Below are 22,944 nucleotides of genomic sequence, written 5' to 3' on the forward strand. Positions count from 1 at the left end.
AGCTCTAAAATAGATATGAAATTAAATAAGCTCTTTGTGAATAATGAGAGGCATAATTTAATAAAACGTGGTGACAGAGACGTCGAAGGGCAGAGTTACATACCAACACGCCCAAGGCTATTTGAATCAGGTGATAAGCATGTGGAGGACTTGTTTCGGAGACAAAACGCCTGTAGCCTCGAGCAGAGTGATTATAGCTAGTCAGTACGACAATGCATACATATGTATATGTATGCATATATAATTGTCATATGGAATAAGAGAGACAAAACGTTTCAGTGCAATAACAAACCATATTTTCCTGACCTACTAAGAGGTGACAATTAGTAACAGAAGAAGCAGCAGCATGAAAGCACATAAAAGATGGAACCTATATTACAGACAATAGCACTGCTGGCAGCACAATGAATAATCATTATTTTGAAATTAGAGCAATTCATCGCGAGCGATGGCGGTTACACGATGATAACGGAAGGGAGCGGGAATGGACGCTCGTAGACAGCCAGGGGGGATGGCTCCGAATGGCAGACAGATGCACACATGGACCAGCCAACCAGCCGTCCAGCCAGATCTCCTACTAACAAGATGCACACTTGGCAGGGGAACAGTGTGAAAGGCACGCAGTGAGAGGCAGGCAGAGTGGGGGGAAAAAAAGAGACGCTTAAAAGAGGACCTACTCTGCTGTGATTTGAGTGACGAGCGGCAAGGAGGTGAAGCCCGATCCCAGAAAGGAGTCTCTATACTGGGTCATCTTCAGTGCAGCCAGCCAGTCCTCTACAGAGCTCACCCTGCTCAAATCTGGAGCCCCACGATCTAACAAAGGATGATGGGATGGACTGGCAGAGGAGAGATGGAGGAGGTAGAAGAAAAGAAATATTTAACATTCAGTGGATGTTTTTCAGTCTTCTTTTCCATCTCCCCTCACCCTGGAGCAACATTGTTGGTGCCTGCTTTCAGGGATGCTGGGTTGCGTATCATTTTGTCCAGCATGTTGACAACATCCGGGAACTTTGGCCGTGCGTTCCTGTCTTTTTGCCAGCAGTCCAGCATCAGCTGGTGAAGCACTGTTGGACAGTCCATGGGAGCTGGCAGCCGGAAGTCCTGCTCAATGGCGTTGATTACCTGGAACATGAATTAAGAGTATGTTCAAGTACAAATTTGTAAAAACAATCTATATGCATTCATTTCATACATTCATTTATTTGTAGTGGGCCCCCATAATTCAATTTGGACCGCCACAGATAGATTTGCCTCTACCTGTTTGGGTCAAGGCGGTCGGATGGTTAGCGCGCAGGCCTCACAGCTAGGAGACCCAAGTTCAATTCCCACCTCGGTCATCTCTGTATGGAGTTTGCATGTTATCCCCGTGCATGCGTGGGTTTTCTCCGGGTACTCCGGTTTCCACCCACATTCCAAAAACATGCTAGGTTAATTGGTGACTGCAAATTGTCCATAGGTATGAATGTGAGTGTGAATGGTTGTTTGTCTATATGTGCCCTGTGATTGGCTGGCGACCAGTCCAGGGTGTACCCCGCCTCTCGCCCGAAGACAGCTGGGATAGGCTCCAGCACCCCCCGCGACCCTCGTGAGGATAAGCGGTAGAAAATGAATGAATGAATGTTTGAGTCAAAGCAAGAATGCTATTCATTTTTAAGGTTATTCAACACAAGATGGTGGCGGTAGCAAAAATCTAATATTTCCGCACACAGTCCTTTGCTGTACTCTACTTTTTTAGTCAACAAAAGAGTCACATGATGTAAAATGGCATCGAATACCTGGTAGGCAAGTTCGCCATAGGTTAAATCAGTAAATCAATCAATCTATTCTTGTGTAACTTGTGTTTATTTCCTTGTGATAGTGTGACTGTATTTGCTTATATATAAAGGTTATACTACTATCACTATCCCCTGATATTCATTTATATTCAAGGATTTTTCCTGCAATCAATTTGTGTTCATTTAATAAAACCTCCAAAATGTCATCTGTGGCAATGTTTCATCCATTTGAATATGCATGAACACAAGTGTTAATGCAGGGTCAGATTATAGACTTGGAGAGAATTTTCTGGCAGAGTAGCAATTTTGGGGGTAAAAAAAAAATCACCTTACTTGGACGTTAACAAGATTAAGGGATTGCAAATTTAATTCAGTAGATTCGTCACTCACTGACTTGTGGTTTGAATTTAATAAATCACGAGATTTTTAGACCCGATCTGCAGAACAACAGGCTTTTATTGCAGGTTTGAATTCTCTCACAACAGGCACAATAATCCCTAATACGGCAAGCTGAAACATCACTTCCTGTCTGCTTCTTTTCAGATCGTGTAGGGAGCATATTTATAGCAACACACATGTATGACTTTGACTGATGTCTTACTAAATGGCTTATTTGCTATTATATCTACAATATTGGGTGTAAAGGTGATTATAGGGCTGTTATTTCATGTCCAGAGGGATCCCACTTTGAGTGGAGCTCAACTGGGGTTCTTGAAGAGGGTATGTTCTCCTATTGTTTTATTTTTAAAAGGAAAAAAAAAATTGAAACCACAAACCGAAGTATTTCTTTTACATTTCACAGCTGGCTTTGCTTGCAATCACACAGGAAATCAAACTATTCATCTGCAAGTGGCCGTGGTGCCTGCTGCTGACTGTGGTGAAGAGGAAGCAGTTTTGGACTACAAGCTTTGCATTTCATGACTACAGTAGGAGTATTTACAGTAGTAAAGGTCATATAAGGTTTTGTGTGAACACATATAGCTAACAAGTTTTCCTGTTTTATAGTTTGACCTCTGTGTGTTTGTTGACTGTCGTTTTCTTGTTAGATTATTGACCTGGAAAACCTTGATTTATCTCCGCCTACTCCGCCTCACAGTCGAGCAGCCAAACCTTCGCAGTCTTTCCTTTTTAAGCTTTGAGCCGCTGTTCACAAAGTAGAAGTGAAAGTCCTTGAAATCCCACTTCATGTTTTTTTTTTACTAGTCAAATGTAAACTTGCAAGCCCCCCATCCGTATACTTGTAAGCCCATTGTGTGGGACGTTGAGGGACAACCACACTGCTCAGGCTGTAAATGCTGCAGCGGGGATTTGTCTGTGCACTCAATGAACTCTTCTCGACCCTGACACATTTCTCTGACTTTCTGCTGCAAAGCGATGCCTTCTAAGCGTCACTGCCAATCAAAATAGCAGCAAGTGTAGTGAAACATCACAGGTATCTGTCATGATTAATTCATGTCCAACACAGCACCGCCGGTAGCCCCACTGACAATTTCATCGTTCCCCTCGTCTTTGAAATATTTTGGGTGTTAGAACTGGATATGTGTGCGAGTGGTGCAGCTATGTGTGAGGTTCATGCATACTTAATACACCACCAGACCCTTGTTAGCTGCAGTGCTGCCGCATACTTTCCTCATTATTATACACTCTTTGCCATTATAAAAATGTCTCTATCACTATACTGACTCCGTCAGGGCTCTGCTGCATCGACTGCTTCTCTTGCTCCAGGGCAGCCGTTGGGGAATAAGAGGTGAGGCTGCAAGAGAGCTCGAGTGCAAGAGTGTGCAAAAGAGGTGACTGGTGAAACATGGGGGAACTGTATCTTTATGTAGTTAAACAAGCAAAGATTGTGATGCAGTGTTTGCTGTTGGCTTAGTTGAATTAGTAGTAACCAGGGAAAGTAATTATTGCCTTACTTTTTTGAAAAACCATCAAATATCAGTGTATAATACAACCTTTATAAACCTGCCTGGGGGGGTTTGTCTTATGTTTTCACCTCGCGTGAGATTGGTGAAAAATGACGGAGTGTTGTGTAGGTGTGGCGAGAATGCAGAGAAATGTGCAGGTTGGGGATGTTGGAAATGAGCACTACTGTCAAGTGTTAAGGTCAGAATAAAGTTTAAAAAGAACGTCAGATTCTGTCGGGACACTGATGATGTGATGTTCATGAACGCACCTCACGTGAGATTGGTAGAGAACGGAGAAGTGTTGTGTGGGGAGAATGCAGAGAAATGTGCAGGTTGGGGATGTTGGAAATGAGCACTGCTGTCAAGTGTTAAGGTCGTTAAGGTCACAATAAAGTTTAAAAAGAGAGCCAGACTCTGTCGGGACACTAATGGTAAAGCCTTTATATATTGAGATATAAGCTGCACTGGACTGTGAGCCACACATGTCTGAATCCTAAAAAGACATATTGTGGCACACACAAGTCTGTGAGGACCAGGCAGCTTTTTATTTGACAGGAGTCAATCATGAGCAGACGAGTTCATTGGCCAACGGTAGCCATAGTGGAACCAGAGGGAGCTCATGAGCTCAGGGGGTACTTTTCTTGTATACTTCTTAGGTATACCTTCGGAGTGTTAAGTTACTGTGTGATGAACATCTCAACTCTGCATGATGAAACTACAAAAAATGAATTAGATTTTTCCAACTTGGAACAAATTTCAAATGGATTCGGATTGACAGATTGTGTTTGACTATGGAAGAGTCAACTGTTATAAGTTTGAAAATGTACTCTTTACATTTTCTGCTGTATGACACTTCAATTTATGTCCTTATTTTCTGTGTTGAGCAGACAGACGGATCCCCTGTTGGAGCAAATCCAAAGGAAAAAACAAGCACACCCACAATTCAAACACATGGATTTGCAAAACAACCATAAAAGGAAGGCAGGGGTGATATAAATGTCACCAGTAGGTGTGAGAACATGCACCACAGAAGTCAGAGGCTCTTTGTTTCTACTGAATCATGCATGTGACTTACATCTTGGTTACTCATGTCCCAGTAAGGCCTTTCGCCGTATGACATCACCTCCCAGGTGACGATCCCATAGCTCCAAACATCTGAGGCCGATGTGAACTTCCTATAAGCGATTGCCTCTGGGGCCGTCCACCGCACTGGGATTTTACCACCCTGACGAGAGGGAAGAGGAGTATGGATCGATGAGGGCAGGGTCTACTTCATAGAACCCACTTCCACGTCAAAACCAAAGGCTAAGCAGAACTGCAGTGTTGGATGCAGAGATTGTCACACATAATAACATTGCCTCGCAGCCACAGAGGACATCACAGCAGAGGACTCATTTCATTTTTGAGCTTTCAAACCAAGGATGAAGTCTATAATGTTTTGACTTCAGGGCTAATCCCGGATTCTTCGCTCCATCCGATGTAGAAATATGATGTGTCTGCGTGTGCTAAACATGCTTTTACTCTTCATATGGCTTCTCAGTTGCTACCTTACAGGGCCTGTCATGTCAAGACTACTATTACATATTTATCATGAAACAGAACAGCATCCCTGGCAACACCGGCTGCACTGGGGGGGATTTTGACTGAAGCATAGACATGTTATTTATACACCCAGGAATGGTTTTGATAGGTAAAAAAACTGCATAATATTCCCCCTTTAAATGTCACCAGGTGACCTTATGGGATACTTAGCATACCGTATGTGCGAAAAGTGTGATTTGCTGTCACTCCCTACATTTGTCCGCACTCTGTGCTAGTGTGTAATGGATTTTGTAGGCCAAATTCCCAATTAAGCTGTTCATGTTTTTTTGTTGATGTCAGAAACGACATCACATGAAATACTGTAGTGACCAGAAATGTACTGCATTGACTATATGGAATTACCTCCAAGTCATTTGCAAGTGCTATCGGTCTAATACGTAATTGGTAATGTTTTGTAGCAAGTAACTATAATCCTTCTGAAAACACTGAAATGAACAAACATTATTGGGTTTCACTTTATAATAAATGTATACAAGGAACTAATAAGTAGTGTTTAGGGTTAGGTAGGTTCATTCCTCATTCACTACTGTTATTTCGTGTAGCTCATTGTAAAGTGTTAACAAAATGTGATATGAGATAATTCTAGCATAGAATCAAGCAATCACTCATGAGTGCAGATTGTGTGTGTCTGTGCTCACCAGTGAGCTGGTGTAAGTAGGGTCGGACGTATCCTCCTCCAAATAACGAGACAAGCCAAAGTCAGACACCTTACACACCAAGTTACTGTTAACCAGGATGTTGCGAGCAGCCAGGTCTCTGTGAACGTAACTCATCTCTGCCAGGTACCTGGAACGTCAACATGATTTATTGTGTAAACGTTTGTGTTATCTACTGCCAGCTACCTGGGCCAGTGGAAGATGGTAATGGGATTTGGTGCGTCTGTGAGTTATCGTAGCTTGAAACAGTAATGGGATTTAAGGCTTGTGAACCTGTGCATAGTTACATGTATGTGTTGAGTGTGTGACAACAAGTAAATAAAGATGGAGAATGTTTTTGAACATCCACAGCAGACTGGAGCTGCATATCTGAGGCTGTTGTTCTTCGTTTGATGTGGCTGAGCGAATTACTTTGGAAATCTAATTTCACATAATGACCATAATATTCATAGAAATGAAAAAGTTTTTTTCTTCATCTTGATGATGAATAGATTTCTTCAGCAGAAATGAGCTCATGTATTTGTGTGTGTGTGTGTGTGTGTGTGTATGTACCTCATTCCAGACGCAATGCCTCTCAGCATACCAACCAGCTGGATCACGGGGAACTGCCCGTCATTTTGCTGCAAAAGCAGAAGCAAGACATGAATATTTGTATTTTCTATTATCAGACGTTTTCATCTAGCAGAAAGAGGTGAAACGATGACAGTGAGACATTTATCATACCTAACAAGCATTTAGAGAAAAAGTAAGCAGGGTGCAGAACAGCTGGCTGGTACAGAAAACATTAATCATTTCATCACTTTCAGTAATCTGCAGACTGATGCAAAATGCACTTTGCATGTTCGAGTGGCCCATTTTATTGCACAATGAACAATTATCACTACTTTACTACTACTTTACTACTTTACTCTACTACTTACATCAAGCATAACTGTCAATTATACAAAACCTGCGTTGGAAAGTGTCATCTGCCACAGGAAGTGCAGAGTTTTGTGTAAGACGGCAACTATACTTCTGGTACATATTTCATTTCTGTCATGTATTGTAAAATTGTAAAAACAGCTAAGTGTGATGTCTGACCCATAGGGAGACGTCATGTTACAACCCCCCCAAAACAATTTTGCTTTGAAATGTCAGAAAGCAAGGGTGCAATGTGATTTATTTATAAATAGTCATAAATATATTGGTCATACATTTTGGAATAAGTAAAAAAAAAAGCATCTTAAAATGCACAAAACTTCAGTCAACTTCACTCAAAATGTCAGCAGACCTCACAGAACTCTATTCAGTGAGCATGAAATTGCAAATTTGTACCATTTTTACTCATTATCAACATTAAGGTACTGACTGTTTTTGTTTTACTTGCTATGAATAACTTGACATTTAAGAAATTGCACGTAATAATAATTAAAGCACTTTTGTTTTTATGTTTTATGAACTTGCGTTGCGAAAGAAATGCATTGCGTATGTTCAAGATCAACGATTCCAATGGATAGAACTCTCAATCACAACTAAGAGAAGCGCGTTGAGTGACAGCATGATATGACACATTGGTGTGACATCACGTCGTGTGGAGTGTGGAGACAGCAGAGGAAAACAATTAGCATCTCGCCAGAGACCGTGATGAGACCATGTGATGCTCAGAGGAAGTGATGACAGCAGTGTCATTTCACGTATAGTCAATTACACGAACACAAAAATTAAAGCGAGGAGGTGAGAATTATTTTTTAAATAATGAGGACATCCTCATTATTTAAGAAATAATTCTTGATGAAAACTGTCAATTTTTACGATCTTAAAATATTATGCAGAAAACAATCACATTTACTGTAAGTGTAATAAATATGTGATAATACAGATAAAATGTAACGTTTTCTCTGCCAAGCGTTGACATTTTGTACATTTTTCGGTGGTCCTTAAACACATCTGTTTTCTGTGAGATGCAAAGGTTTGTTTGGCTACAGAAGCACTAGCTTGACGAGCTTCAAAAGCTTCAAAAGCTTATCATTCATTGGGCGTGAGTACCGATACACTTTGTACTTTATATATTGAAAACATATTACAGACTTAAAGGGGAACTGCACTTTTTTAGGGAATTTTGCCCATCATTTACAATTGTTACGTGAAACATAAACACATATGTCTTTCACTATTCTGTGCATTATAACTCCAGAAAACAAGTTAATATGAGCTATCTAACAAGGCACATGTTCTTGACAACATGTTACATACTTATTTTGATGATTTAAAACATTACCAGAATGTCTTAATTGTTAAGGGGTGGGTCTGATGCTGAACCTAATCTAATAAATACATTAGTCACTTTTAATGCAAATACAGTTGGTCCTCATGTTATGTAGAAGTTTCGTTCCGAGTTGAGTTTTGGTGTAAATTGAATCTAACAACTACACTGATTTCCAGTGTATAAGGCACTAACTTTTTCTCACATTTTAGGCTGGACTACTGCGTGATGGAGAGGATAGCTCAAACTAAAGAGGTAATTTGCTTCAAGAAAACAACGACACCAAGAGTGACAATGACACAGAGAGAGTGACCGACAAAATGTGTGATGAAGGAATTATGTGGCTGCTCAAATGTGATGCTGAAGAAGACAACGTTTCCACAGGAGGAGGAGGATGGGGATGAATAACGTTTCTAGTCGGCTACTGCAGCCATTTTACATGCACTGTAAAATCTTTCTGTGTATTTAATATCTCATGCTATGATGTGGACACTTGCTGCTTATAGACAGGTATGAGTGTGTGTGCAGAAAGGACAATTTGCTGTTGCTGGGATCTATTTCTCTATCAAGTTAAACAGATATTGTAGTTCCAAGTTTAACTATTACATTTGTAGGATGCAAGTAAATGATGAGCCAAACAAAACAAATATAAAAAAATAATATTGATAATACAACTTGTATGATAGTCAACATGTAATAATGCTAACCTAGCACTGTTTTTCGTTTCGTATGTATTTGTTGCAACATGCCTCTCGTTGTGGCACGGCAGTGTGGCACTACAGGGGTTCTCCAAATCCAGGATGTTCTCCAAAACAGGGCGCTTAACCTTTTGTTGGACACTCTACAAAGTGCTCATGAAAATATGTTGCCTATTTTCAGTTGAGGTGTGTGCATGTGTGTGCCTTCCAATTCACTTTGTGCATCATGTTGCGTCTTGGATGCTCCTTTGGCTTAATGCTCTGTCGGCACAACCTGCTGCCACATGGTTTGGTTCTCTCCAGGATGGTCATGCTATGAGCACACCATCGCTAATCTTAATCATTGTGTGTATTTCAGCATGTATATGTGTGTGTGTGTGTGTGTGTGTGAAAGGGTGATTACTCAGTCAAAGGAGGTCACACTGTGAGAAGTGAACATCAAACAGTTTCTCTTTCTGTTTTTAGCGGTGCCTAGAAAGGAAGCCAGGATCAAACGGATGGACTGACGGACAGACGGAGCATCTAGCAGGGCGAGGAAGAAAGAGCACAGGAAGAGACAAGGTAGGGAAAAAAAAAAAAGAGCAGGACGTTGTTCCTTTCTTTGTGTCTCTTTCAGGAAAAGCTGCTGAGCCCTACACTGTCCATCTGTTTCTCGGTGGGAGTATATTTCCTTGCGCCCATTTTTCTAAAATAAAATTAATAAAACAACTAATTGTTTTCCGAACCCATCTTATCACACAGGATTTTTTTCCCCATCAATACGTGGTGTGAAACTAAAATTAAACAAAAATTCAAAAGTGAGAACAGACACTAACAGGATCACACCTAACTCAATCTGCTAATGATGTTACATAAAAATAAAATTGCAGGTTTTTTTCACCTTTGAAAGATACAGGGCTACAGACTAACTTTTTTTTTATACTGGGAGCAGAGAAGCCCCTAAATTAAAATCTTAAACCTGGATACACTTTGTTCATTCATTCATTTTCTACTGCTTACCCTCGCGAGGGTCACGTGGGGTGCTGGAGCCTATCCCAGCTGTCTTCGTGCGAGAGGCGGGGTACACCCCGGAATGGTTGCCAGCCAATCACAGGGCACATATAGACAAACAACCATTCACACTCACATTCATACCTATGGACAATTTGGAGTCGCCAATTAACCTAGCATGTTTTTGGAATGTGGGAGGAAACCGGTGTACCTTGAAAAAACCATGCATGCACAGGGAGAACATGCAAACTCCACATAGAGATGGCAGAGCATGGAATTGAACTCGGGTCTCTTAGCTGTGAGGCATGCGCACTAACCGAGAAATTGTTTACATTAAACAATTTACACACACAACTAGTGTTTTGAAGACAAGACATAATTTTTATAATAAGACAGCAAGACAATAATAACAACCCCAAAAGGGGTTGGTCATCATTTCTATTATAGCTTATGACTTCTTGTCCTTCCATGTGAGTTCCCTGTGTAACGCTGCTTCAATTGCGTGATGAGTTTGGTGTTATTACTTCCCCAGTTATGTGCCATCACGGGAAACTTGTGCATGACAAGTTTTGCACTACTGCAATGTATTTAAGGGAAAATACGCACGGCCGACATCACTCCTACTCCATGCGCAACATGTTAGGACACGCTGTTGTTGTGACCACTTGGGCTCTAATCCAGTTGTGGGTGGATACACGTGCTGGAGTGTCTGGGAGTCTTGAATCAATACTTCTTGTGTGCCGTATAAACGCACAATAGGCATAAGAAATGCGAAAATTCAAACCGCTGACCCGCCTATCTGGTATTTCCTTTTATAAAGGCCCTTCCACCTCTGTTTTGACTCTGATAGTGGCTCTGAATATTGCTGGGACAACTTTGTCCTTTTATTCGGTGTCAGTGTTTGTATAAAACAGCGACCCAAGAAAAAAAAGCCCCCCCAAATCCTGGCTTAATCTGGCTGTTTAAAAGGGCCAGCTGTCTCATAGTCAGGCATGCAGGGTCTATTTTGGAGACTCGTTTAAATGCCCAAATAAGATTTGGGAGCCTGCGCAGCATGCACCTAATGAATTACATATTGGAATGTTTATGGCTTCACGCTGAGGTGGTGATTTGCACGACTGCCTCACTCTCTGGAGATTTGGGTTAAAATCTCCATTGTAGCATCTCTGTATGGAGTTGGCATGTTCTTCCTGTGTGTGCGTGGGTTTTTCTTAGGCACTCCAGCTTCCTCTCACATCTCAAAAACATGTATTTTATGTTTGTTAGAGACTTGTCCATGGTTGTTTGTGTATATGTGCCCCGCGATTGAATAGTGACCAATCCAAAGTCAGCTGGGATAGGCACCACTAATGATATCAACTGGTACAGAAAATGGCTTGGAATAGAATGGGGACTTTGATACAAATACACAATACACTGTCTTATAAAATTCCAGTTGAAATTGCAAACAAGTATTAAACTCAAATAGGCTTTTCACCTTCTGATCAAATGTTTAAGACCAAAGCTAAAAAAAAACCTAAAACCCTCCTAAAATTAGTAGAATAGCTGGACCATTTTGGTGCATCCAGGAGCCTGGTGGGAATATGGCTGAGGATGGCTTCAAGGTACGTGTCCACTGTCTGGAATTGAGGTCCATTTTTGTAAAATTCCCTTGTCATCCATCCCCAAATATTCTCAATTGGAAAGTCCAAAAAACTCTGAGGGCATTGTGTACTGCAGCACTGTCCTGTTGATGAACCCTCCCCCACCTCAGACTTCAGTCATGCCCCCTGCAACATCTCCACATAGCCAGTTGCTATTTGACGCTCCTGCACAACCTGAAGCTGCATTGTTCCATTGAAAGAAAAGCAGCCCAGCTCATGATGAAACCCCGCCCCTGTGCTGTATGGATCTCAGGTGAGACCTCCTGGTCATGCCACTAATGTTGGAAGCCATTAGCAAGTACCTTAACAATCCAAATGCATTCAAAGAGAGAAAGATATTTGCCTTTGTCATCATACCTGACAGAAAATTACACAGAATCCACATTTTTGTGAAGATTTTGGCCTTTAAAATGGTCTTGATGGACTGATGGACAGACTACTTAGATTTTTAATTTAATTTTCAGTTTTTTTTGTCTCAGTCCCATTTCTTCTTTTTGCATTTTGAAGCTCTACTTCAACAGTGTAAATTCTTGTGCAAGAGGTGTTTCACCTCTTGCACAGACGACTGAACAGCAACATTACTCTCGCAAAAAGTGTGAGTGATAAAAGAATGTGTAACTTACCCTTAAAAACGAGTCAAGAGCTCCATTTTCCATGAATTCCGTGATGATCATTGTGGGCCTGCTCTTTGTCACCACACCCTCCAGCCTGATGATGTTTGGTTGGTCAAACTGCCCCATGATTGACGCCTCAGCCAGGAAGTCCCGACGCTGCCTCTCAGAATAGCCTACCTTCAGAGTCTTGATGGCAATGGGAATTTCTCTTTTCCCCACAGGCTTCAGGCGGCCTTTGTACACCTCTCCAAACTCACCTGGAAAAGAAAATCCAAAACTGATTCCACTGAAGGTAACCAACATGCTTTGAGCTAGCTGAATTGTTCAGAGCTGTACTCGAGAGGGATGCTATGGTATGAAACACCAAAAAAAAACAACGGTATGTGGTTTGACTTCCAATGATAGGCAGATACCGTCGCCAAGTCTGGCTTTTTTAAAGGGATAGTCCGATTTTTTTAACATGAAGTTGTATGACATCCCCCATCAGCAGTGTAGTACATCAACTGTGACTTACCCTCTAACTTGGTCCTGTGAATCCAGTTCTGGTCGAATGTAGTTCTGCTTAGTTGCGGAAAGAACAATATGCTTTCAAAAGAGTAATACATTTGCATCACAATGTTTTTTGCCTGTTCATTATTGGGTATATGATGAAGACGCTTGCATCTGGTTCCACAACGAAGCGCCATAACCATCTTGTTTGTTTATGTGTGTGTTCCACAGCGGAAAAATGTGCTCTTATGCAAATGTACTCTCCTGTTTTGAGAAGCCAAACTCTTTACTTAAGTGGCCCTAGCAACTAAGCGGAACTACATTCCTCTTCAAGGAAATCCGACCAGAACTGGACTGGAGGTAAGTCACCATTGATGTACTACACTGCTAATGGGGATGTCCTACAACTTCTTGTCAAAATCCAAACTCTCCCTTTAAAATTGGATCTCAGAAGGTGCAGGTGTGCGATATCTGGTTTTGTAGTGCACATTGGTTTGTTCTTTGCTAGTTATGACAACGTGCATCACTGCCAGGGTGACAGAACCTCAAACATCAACAATAAGCTAACTTATAGTGGACACTCATGTCTTCTGTCAAAATAAATGCAGCCCCCCTTTTTTTTTTTACTTTGGTAGATGAAAAAGTGAATATCACTTCAAAACTAAAGCCCAGAGGCCAGAGATATGTGTGTGTGTGTGAATAATGGATGACTGATGGGAATTAGATGACAGGTTCTCTCACTGTGATCTCTGTGTCCCATCTCAATGCTCATTAAGTGCTACTGTTACTGCTGGAAATGTAAAAAGGACAGACTAGGAACGACAGAAAGAATGGTGTGGTCAGTTGATAAAATTGTCAAGGTCTATCTGATGAAATGGCTTTTTGACATTGCCGAAAAAAATTCAGAAATGGCCTTTAAACCAAGCAGTACTTTCAGAGAGATTTATTTTTATACAGGTGGTGGTGGTTATAAGGTAAAAGCAAAATACTGTACTTTGAAAGACATTGTGAAGAGGGAATGAGGAGAGATATTTTTATGATGTCCTCAGGGTGTTTCTTCTTTTATCTTCCCTCCACAATCAGTTGTTCTGCCTTCCCTCCCTTTGTTCTGTTTTAGCATTTCTCAAAAGGCAAACAATCTCTTAATACTTCAGTGGGGCTGAACCACCAGGATAGATGGAGAGAGGGAGAAGAATTAAATAAAGTAGAAAAGCAATTTCTGTTGTCAGATCATCAAAGCTCATATTTCTTGCCACTCTCCAAGGGTTTCATGCTGCTGTCACCTTTGGCTGAGGTGAGAAACCTGGCCCCAGGAGAAATAAAGCTCGAAACATAGATTATGGGCTGATGTTGAGAGTAGCTCAACAGACCACAGCACATCCTTTTGAGTGTGGAGGTTCTGAATCTGGTTCATGACGTCTCAGTCAGAAATCCATTTCCATTTCAGTGAAAAATCCCCAAATGCTGAAACTCAACCTGGAGTTCATCTCCAGGTTGGCCACACAGCATGGTGTTTCGAATCCCCGCTCGGGCATCTCTGTGTGGAGTTTGCATGTTCTCCCTGTTTGTGGGGTTTTCTCCGGGTACTCCGGTTTCCTCCCACATTCCAAAAACGAATTGGCGACTCCATAGGTATGAATGTGAATGTGGTGTTAGAGTGAGGGTTGTTTGTCTATATGTGCCCTGTGATTGGCTGGCGACCAGTCCAGGGTGTACCCCGCCTCTTGCCCGAAGATCCCGCTGGGATAGGCTCCGCCATGCCCGTGACCCTCGTGACGTTAAGCAGTACAGAAAATGGATGGCTGGATGTGCCTGTTGTTCCGGTGATCCAGCCTGATGTTTGTGTCTTACATAACATTACAGTAAGATTACTGACACCTAATGACCAGTGTACAATAATACATAGCATTCACAGCATTTTTGAATACATTTTCAGAATGCCTTAAATTTTTATTTTGGTTCATTTAGCCATTTTTATGCTTGGAAATGCACTTACTTTAGGCAAAAATGTGCTTTCATATACATTATTCTCTTTTTACTGAGAATAGGTCATATTCTATCATGAGACAAGATCGTGGGGGTGCTGGAGCCTATCCCAGCTGTTTTCGGGCGAGAGGCGGGGTACACCCTGGACTGGTTGCCAGCCACAGGGCACATATAGACAAACAACCATTCACACTCACATTCATACCTATGGACAATTTGGAGTCACCAATTAACCTCGCATGTTTTTAGAATGTGGGAGGAAACCGCAGTACCCGGAGAAAACCCACGCACGCACGGGGAGAACATGCAAACTCCACACAGAGATGGTCGAGCCTGGAATCGAACTCGGGTCTCCTAGCTGTGAGGCCTGCTCACTAACCACTCTCCCCCGCGCAGCCTCAAATGTAACATGACAGAAGTAATCATTCTTGCCCAAATTATTTTGGTGTATTTTGATGTTAGAATACAAAACTCCAATTGTAACAAACAACACGGTACATTGCAATAGCTGGATTGACACAACTATTATATTTCCTGTGGATGTTTACACATAAATAAAAGCAAATTTTTCTCAACTTCAAAGCATCCAATAATACTTGCAATGGCTTGTTCCCAGCTATGCTCACCGACACATAAAATTGGTTTATTAAGTTTACCGTTATCGTCTGTTTCAAGTGACAAGCTGCCTCCTGGAAGAAGCCAACAAGGCTTTTGAAAACATTGTGAAGAAAATACAGAGGAACAGTCTTTAAACCCCCTTATCTTTCATGACAAATATGGAAGGTAAAATAAAACTTCCATCACTGTTGCACCTCATGCAGGTCATTTCATCACATCACCCCCATCTTGCGGCAGCTCCACTGGCTACGCATCAATTTCAGAAGAGCATTCAAAATCCTGCTGAACACAAAGAAGGCCATCCACCATCTTGCCCCCTATATCTCTTATCTCTCTGATCTCCTCAACATTGCCACCTCCTCCATCCACCTCATCATCCCATCCATTTTCCATGCCGCTTATCCTCACAAGAGTAACAGGGGTATGCTGGAGTCTATCCCAGCTGAGTTCAGGTTGAGAGGCGGGGTACATTCTGGACTGGTTGCCAGCCAATCGCAGGGTATAAATAAAATGCATTATTATTATTACAATTATGGCAAAAGGATCGATCACAAAAACAACAAAACACCATCGATTACTATTGATAGTGAGTCAGTAAGTGTCAAAAAGGTAAAAGATGAAGTACAGAATATATTTTAAAAAAATGTTTACCTGAGCCAATGACTTCCTCTATTTTGACACATGAGGGGTCAATTTCCTTGGCAAACTCCCGGACAGCCTCATTGGGGTCTTCGTAGGTGAAAGGGTCGATGTATATCTTGACCCCTGGTGAACTGTGACCATCCGACATGGTGGGGAAGGTCACCGTGGGGGTGGGACCACTAAACATGTCAGGTCTTAATGTTACCTCTGAGGGAAAATAGCAATAATTAGTTTAAAAATATGTTATGATTGTATTCATATACATTGTGTGGACAAAATTATTGACAAATATCTCTTATTTGTCGATCGATGAATCGATCAGTAAAGAGCTGAGTTTATTCATCTTTTGAGGTCATTTCTTTGCTTTCCCACATTATTTCAATATATTACACATATTACGTATAATACACATGCTTTTAGGGAGCACAAGCAAAGTATGGTTGCTGAGCTTGGTGTGGAAGAACTTGAGAACCCTGACCTCAACCTGATCCCGTAGTGTGTGGATGTGAATCTAGCAATGAATCATACCTCCCCCTGCATTGTACTGCTGCAGCTTGTCTCCATACACACTCTCTTTCAACTGTCTTCTCCTGCATAAAAGAAACCCACAAATCCAAAGATTTTAGAAAAAAAAATGTAAGTAGATAGACAGCTAGAGACACACAGATAGAAGGAAAGCTAATTGGTTCCCTTCCTGTCAGCTGAAGTCTTTTGGAATGTCAAAAATATCAACAGAAAGAAAAAAAAAAGGGATTCAGGATTTTATTAATAGTTGCTGGCTGTTATTTTTTTGTCAACTCTTGCTTACATCTGAAAGAAGAGCGTGCCTGGGCTAGACTGTGACTCAGAATCCATCTGTTCTCCTCATGATCATCTTTCAGTATCATGCATTACTGTGTACATTTTAATAATAATGGATTGGATGTTACATATGTAAACGGGAAATCGACTATCACTTATATACTGTAGCGCTTTTCTACCTTTAATGTACTGAAAGTGCTTTGGCACTGTTAGCACATTTACCTACTGATGACGCAGCATCAGGACCAACTGGGGGTTCAATATGCTTGCCCAAGGATACTTCAACATGGCCATGGGAGGACTTTTGGGGGTTTAAAAATACATATTTTCATGTTATAAGTGACATCATATTAATCATAATTTGTTTTTAATAATAAAAATTATTATTATATTGTTTTAGTTTGTTTATTTATATGTATTCATATAACATTTTATTATATAATTTCATTTTTGCAATATTTAAATAATATTTATTATATAATTTAATAATAATAATAGATAGGTTTTTAATAATACTAATACTACTAATACAAATAAATAAATAAATAATAATAAAAAAACATAAAAAAATAAAAACCTACTTAAAATTATCATTGCAGAAATTCAAACTCCTACACAATTAGATTTTTTTACAAAAATAATATTTTAAATAGAAAATGCTGCTTTAAAATATTAACTACTACTACTGACTACCAACGTGTGTGTTTTGAGTGCATTACCTGGTACAAATGATGGCAATAGCAACCAACGAGACAACACACACCCCGCCTACTAATGAGCCTGCGATCATGGAGAGTTGCTGCCCCAACTCTGACTTAAACTCATCTGCAGAAACACACCAAAAGTGAACAGTATAGATTATTTCAGTCGAATCGACATGAATTGTTAAAAACCCACACATAAACTTTCATTTCTAAAAACCCACATGCACGTTAATTTACTCTGCAGTCAGATTTCCAATTGAGTTTAACCTCTTATATAACCTCCGTTGATTGTGGATGCAGCTCCCACACACATACAGTACACACACCTCCACACACTCCAGCTGCACACCCACATACTTACCATCAGTGAGTGTTTGGAAGAGCATCTCCTTGCTGTAGGCTCCATAGCCAGCCACTGTGCGGGCCCTCACCTGAACCACATAGCCAGTCCCGGGTCTCAGTCCCTCCAGAATCACACCAGGGGTCTCGCTCTGAACCACTGAGCTGTTCAAAACTGATGACTGAGACTGCGGGGAAGGTACAGAGAGATAAACATGTCTGAGAGTGAGACTACTGACCCAAAGCTGAACTTTTCACATAAAAAAAACAATAACCTTCATCTCTTTCATGGGTGTCATGATATGGAACATACTGTATCTCCCAAGAGCAGAGACTCTGTGTGACAAATTGGTAAATGGTAGTCTGGTTGGTGAGTCAAACACATGAACCCAAGGTGCATGAACACCAGACAGCTGATAACTTATGACAACACTGCCCGTTGCACACATTATACTTCATCATTCTGCTTTATAAAATAATGAATACAAATGGCCTGATCATTATTTAATGCTCATTTTCTTGTACTATTTTACTTCCCAACATGATAAGTATATTTTGTCATTCTCATTTTACACAAATTACACACGTCATGTCTCAATTAGTTGTTGGTGTGATGCGCCTTTGAGCAAATAAATTCCTCTCTCCAGATACTAGATGCATCCTCTTTGTCACCGCGGGGTAAAAAAAATAAATAACAGGTGGTGCCACGGGGTAGCTGTCATTACCTTTGCTGTAGTCACGTAAAACATGGTTTTAAATCCGCGCAACACTGTCTGATTCAGCTACCTGTTATGATTCGCTACTATTCTGCCCAAGGTTACCTCAGGATTCCAGGACACGACATTTGGTGCTTTTTAGCAAATTTTAGAGTTATTTTTGCAAAATAACAAAGAAGGGCTAGGAGGTACAACTCGGGCTAACATAAAACCATGGAAAACGGAAACAAAGATGTGCCTGAGCCAAAGAATAACACCAGGGAATAAGAAAACAGCTAAGAAAAATGCAACAGAATGCATCCATCACACAGGTGACAGGAGTACAAAGAAAGAAGAACCACAAGTTTTGAAAACAACAGCAACAAACAGAAGCCCCCAGCTGAGTTAGACAGGAAACTAACTAATGAAATACACGTACAGAATAGGAAATAATGTCAGAACACAGAAAATGCAGTTACAGCAATTACACACACACACACAAAAATAAAGTTCTGAGAAATTTCAGAAAAACTGTCTTCTTCCCTCAATTTAATAATGGATCCAAACTACCAGCCGTATCTTTTCAACCCAAGGCTGCTTCATTTTAACCCAATTATTCCACACCCTTCCTTTCACCAGCTTCTTTTTTGGATAAAAAAGGTTGTACTGTTGCTAAATAAAAAATGGAGGGGGAAAAAAGATGATAGCGATGGTGTCAAGATGGCATGAAAGACGGGGGAGGGAATCTTGCTGGGAGGGTGGAACACAGAGGAGATAAAGCCATGGAGACGATGACATTGAGGCAGAGACCACAAGGGAAAAAGAGAGCCTGAACAATATGATGGCTAGAGTTAATTATTATTAATATTATTACAGGATTCTAATTTTCAGCTTTAAATATTCAGTTAACATCCTGCATTGGGGTCCATGCATTCTTCATTACTGTCAATTTACTATTTAACCGAGACCAAGTAATCTCATGGTTGTAGTAGAAGAAGAAAACAGAAAATGTGGAAAATTACAGCATTTGCTTCAATCTGAGAGGGAATACCAATTAAAAGCAGAAGTGACCACAGAAAGGTTTAAAGTGAGAGTGGTGGAGGGGCTTGTTGCTTGCCACAATGGGAGGTTCAGGGGCCAGACCATCTGGGAAGGTCTGGTAGCTAGAGATAAGCAGGAAGGAAAAAATCCCACCACCCTGTACCATATTAAATTTACTAAATTCAAACCTCATTATCTGCAAGAGTGAGGGCAATGGATGAAGAAGTCAGGAGGGTTTCAGTAGATGGAAACGAAGAAGAGATGACAGCAGGGTTGTCACGAGACATCCAGCTGCAAAACGAGACTATGTACGAGATTGGGTCCACAAGAAGGAGACAAGATGAGATTTTATCCCATAGAGACAAAGCGACTGTATGACTGACAAGACATTTCACTCTGTTCGCCATTGTTCTATGAAACGCCTTTTAGGTGCACAGAGTCTTCCTACCCGTTTGGAGGCGAGAGACGAGAAAAACAGACACCGATGACTTGCTGATCCAAAGTCTTGATGAAAGTCAAATGAGTGCAATTCTAAATTTTAACATTGTTTACAAAAACAAAAGCACTATACGCCCACAAGCTACAACCACAATAAAAAGCAAAATGACAAAAAAAATACCACTAGTAGTGTCAATCAAGACTGAGCATGTGTTGTATTGAGCTCACTGGTCCTCATTAGCTACACTAACATGCCTGATTGCTGTGGTGAAAGGGTGTAGTTGCAATTAAATAAATTTTTGGAGACATTTTGGCAATATGCAAATGTTTGGTTGCCCACACAGAGCAGTCAAGCAATTTTTGCTCGTCACACAAAAATGTGCTAAATAATGAGCCGATTACAGGCGAATAAACTGTTGGTGACTCACCCAACCACTCACGTCTCCACATCGGGACCCAAACAACAGGGGTTGTTATATATGTGTTAAATATTAAAAGAAAAGCATATCTTTGCCTAAACTTGATACAATGCATTTTGTATCAACCCTAGTAAACACCACTGGAGACAAATAGTTCCCAGTGAATAGATCAATGGAGTAAGAATCCATCATCAGTCTTCCTAGCAAACACACGATCATGTCATCATTTCAAAGCATGACATTTTGTGTACCAAGAATGTCCAGTCTTCATATTATCAAACATTTTACTAAGAAATAATGCTTTTCTCCTCAGTGTAAGCAGAGGCTTATACCTGCTTCTTCATTTGTATTACATAGTAGCAGCACATTGTGATAATGACATGCATGCACTTTGGACGAGTGATCGAGCTTAGAGTACATTCAGTGGGCTTTTCAACAAAGTTATCATGAAAAGTAAAATCTGGAATGCACAGCTTTCTTAGTCTGGCTTCTTCTTCTTTCTCTTTCAGCTTTTCCCTTCAGGGGTCGCCACAGCAAAATCAATCTCCTCCATCCAACCCTGTCTTCTGCATCTGTCTCTCTCACACCAACTACCCTCATGTCCTCCTTCACTACATCCATAAACCTCCTCTTTGGTCTTCCTCTACTTCCTCCTACCTGGCAGCTCTAAACGCAGCATCCTTCTACCAATATATTCACTATCTCTCCTCTGGACATGTCCCAACCATCTCAGTCTGGCCTCTCTGACTTTATCTCCAAGGCCTCTAACATGTAATGTCCCCCTGATGTACTCTTTCCTGATCCTATCAATCCTGGTCACTCCCAATGAGAACCTCTAGACCAGGGGTGCTCACACTTTTTCAGCATGCGAGCTACTTTTAAAATGACAGAGTCAAAATGATCTACCCACTACAAAAATGCAAAACATCTATTTATTTTCAAATGTATTGAGGATTATTTGTACGTACAATGTATGTTGATGTACCTTACATAACCAAATGAGCCAATATTGCAAAACACACATAATTAACTATTAACATTTTTTGTAATTACCTGAGTTTACTTTGATGACTTGCACTGAATTGAATCAGCCAGGGATGCATAGTCCGGACAGTAGCTGCTGATAGCCAGGTTAGCCAGGCAAACGCACTTCGAAAAAGACATTGTGAAAAAAAAGTCCACCTCCCATTCCGTATGGAAGTGATATGTTTTTGCCTTTTTACTTGGTCCAGCTCCTTCACTCATTTTAGTGACCATAAACTTTAGCGAGGGCTTAAAATCTTGCAATTCGCCGACTAGCTTAGCACTTTGCATCGTTGTTTACGCATGAGCGGTGACCTAAAGGTCAAAATTCAGTTGTCATCTGACTGGTTGTCCTGTATGTCAATCAAGTAACGGGGATGGATGATAGGCTGACATCGTAAGTTCTGCTGCACTTAGAGACGTTGTTTGATTTGATTGGTCACCCGAAGGGCAACATTCAGTTGTCATCTGAATGGCTGCCCTGTATATCAATCAAGTGACGGCATTGATGCTAGGATGATATTTTTTTAATGTCACGCCGCGATCGACCAGTACCACCTCCGCGATCGACCGGTAGATCGCGATCGACTTAATGAGCACCCCTGCTCTAGACCAAACAACATTAAACTTGGCTGACTCTGTGAGGAATTGATAGTGGTTCTGGAATTTTTTGTTCATATTTCTGGGTGTCCTGTTTATCATCTTTTGGACAGCATTACTGGTGAAAACTTGGTTCCTCTGTATAAAGCAATGTTTGAGCACTTGGGCAATGAAGAATAGTCCGACAGAAAGTTTATGACAAAATAATCAACATTACAGCAACAACAATAATAAAGGACACAAGTGCATGTTTGTTGTCATTCTGCTGCATAACAAAATGATGGAAAATTGCAGTCTCTAAGGAAGTATGGAGTGTCGGACAAGGGTCAAAAAGTTTGCAGTTTGGTTTATATTTCAGAGTGAGAGTTACTGAAACACCAACTCACTGACAGTTTGTATTAAAAATGTGCACAGCGACTGGCATCTCTTCCCCCGTCTGCTTAAAAAAATGCAAAACAATATTTTCTTCAGTTTGTTGGGAAGATAAAAAGATGTCAGGAAGAAAAAAGGGGGCTGGGTAGGTGGTGTGGTGTCTATGGTGTCACCTACAGTCCCTTGTGACGCTCTGCTCTTTCCTATGCATTGGCAACAAAAATCTATATTAAGCCTGTTTGTGTAGCATGTTTTTGAACGTAGAGACAAAAATGGCCATACTGTTCACCATAACTAACTTTATTTGTGGGTCTGCGCTGATATTAACTTTGCTACTGTCATTGAAATACATAATAATAAGACTATTAATACAATAATATCAAATAATGAACTTTATCAACTCAATGATTTATTTCCAGTATATTGTATATATTCTTAGGATCGTGTTGCATTGATAGTCACGGACTACACATACGGACAGTGTGTCTTAATGAAATTCAGATTTATCTCGAAACAAAAAAGGAGACCAAATCAAATAAAAGTGCTCCATCACATGCATGCTTTTATATGCAATACATCAACAAGCCTTCCGTGACCCCACCCTCTTTGATGGGATTATATTGACGCTTGAAAATGGAGACTTGACACATCGT

At 40.7% G+C, this 22,944-nt stretch overlaps 1 protein-coding gene across 1 annotated transcript in view; it reads right to left on the reverse strand.

Annotated features, from left to right (window-relative positions):
- Window positions 1-22,944, reverse strand: part of LOC131129242 (ephrin type-B receptor 1-like) — a 69,332-nt gene that overhangs the window by 6,716 nt on the left and 39,672 nt on the right. Inside the window, exons 10-19 of the mRNA XM_058072551.1 lie at window positions 17,726-17,891; window positions 17,380-17,485; window positions 16,388-16,449; window positions 15,869-16,066; window positions 12,134-12,381; window positions 6,490-6,557; window positions 5,920-6,067; window positions 4,755-4,904; window positions 926-1,122; window positions 678-836 (exon numbers count right to left, since the gene is read on the reverse strand). Of these exons, the coding sequence (XP_057928534.1) occupies window positions 678-836; window positions 926-1,122; window positions 4,755-4,904; window positions 5,920-6,067; window positions 6,490-6,557; window positions 12,134-12,381; window positions 15,869-16,066; window positions 16,388-16,449; window positions 17,380-17,485; window positions 17,726-17,891 (1,502 nt within the window). The remainder of the gene's footprint in view (window positions 1-677; window positions 837-925; window positions 1,123-4,754; window positions 4,905-5,919; window positions 6,068-6,489; window positions 6,558-12,133; window positions 12,382-15,868; window positions 16,067-16,387; window positions 16,450-17,379; window positions 17,486-17,725; window positions 17,892-22,944) is intronic.

Source organism: Doryrhamphus excisus, chromosome 5, assembly GCF_030265055.1.
Source record: "Doryrhamphus excisus isolate RoL2022-K1 chromosome 5, RoL_Dexc_1.0, whole genome shotgun sequence".
Taxonomy (NCBI): Eukaryota; Metazoa; Chordata; class Actinopteri; order Syngnathiformes; family Syngnathidae; genus Doryrhamphus; species Doryrhamphus excisus.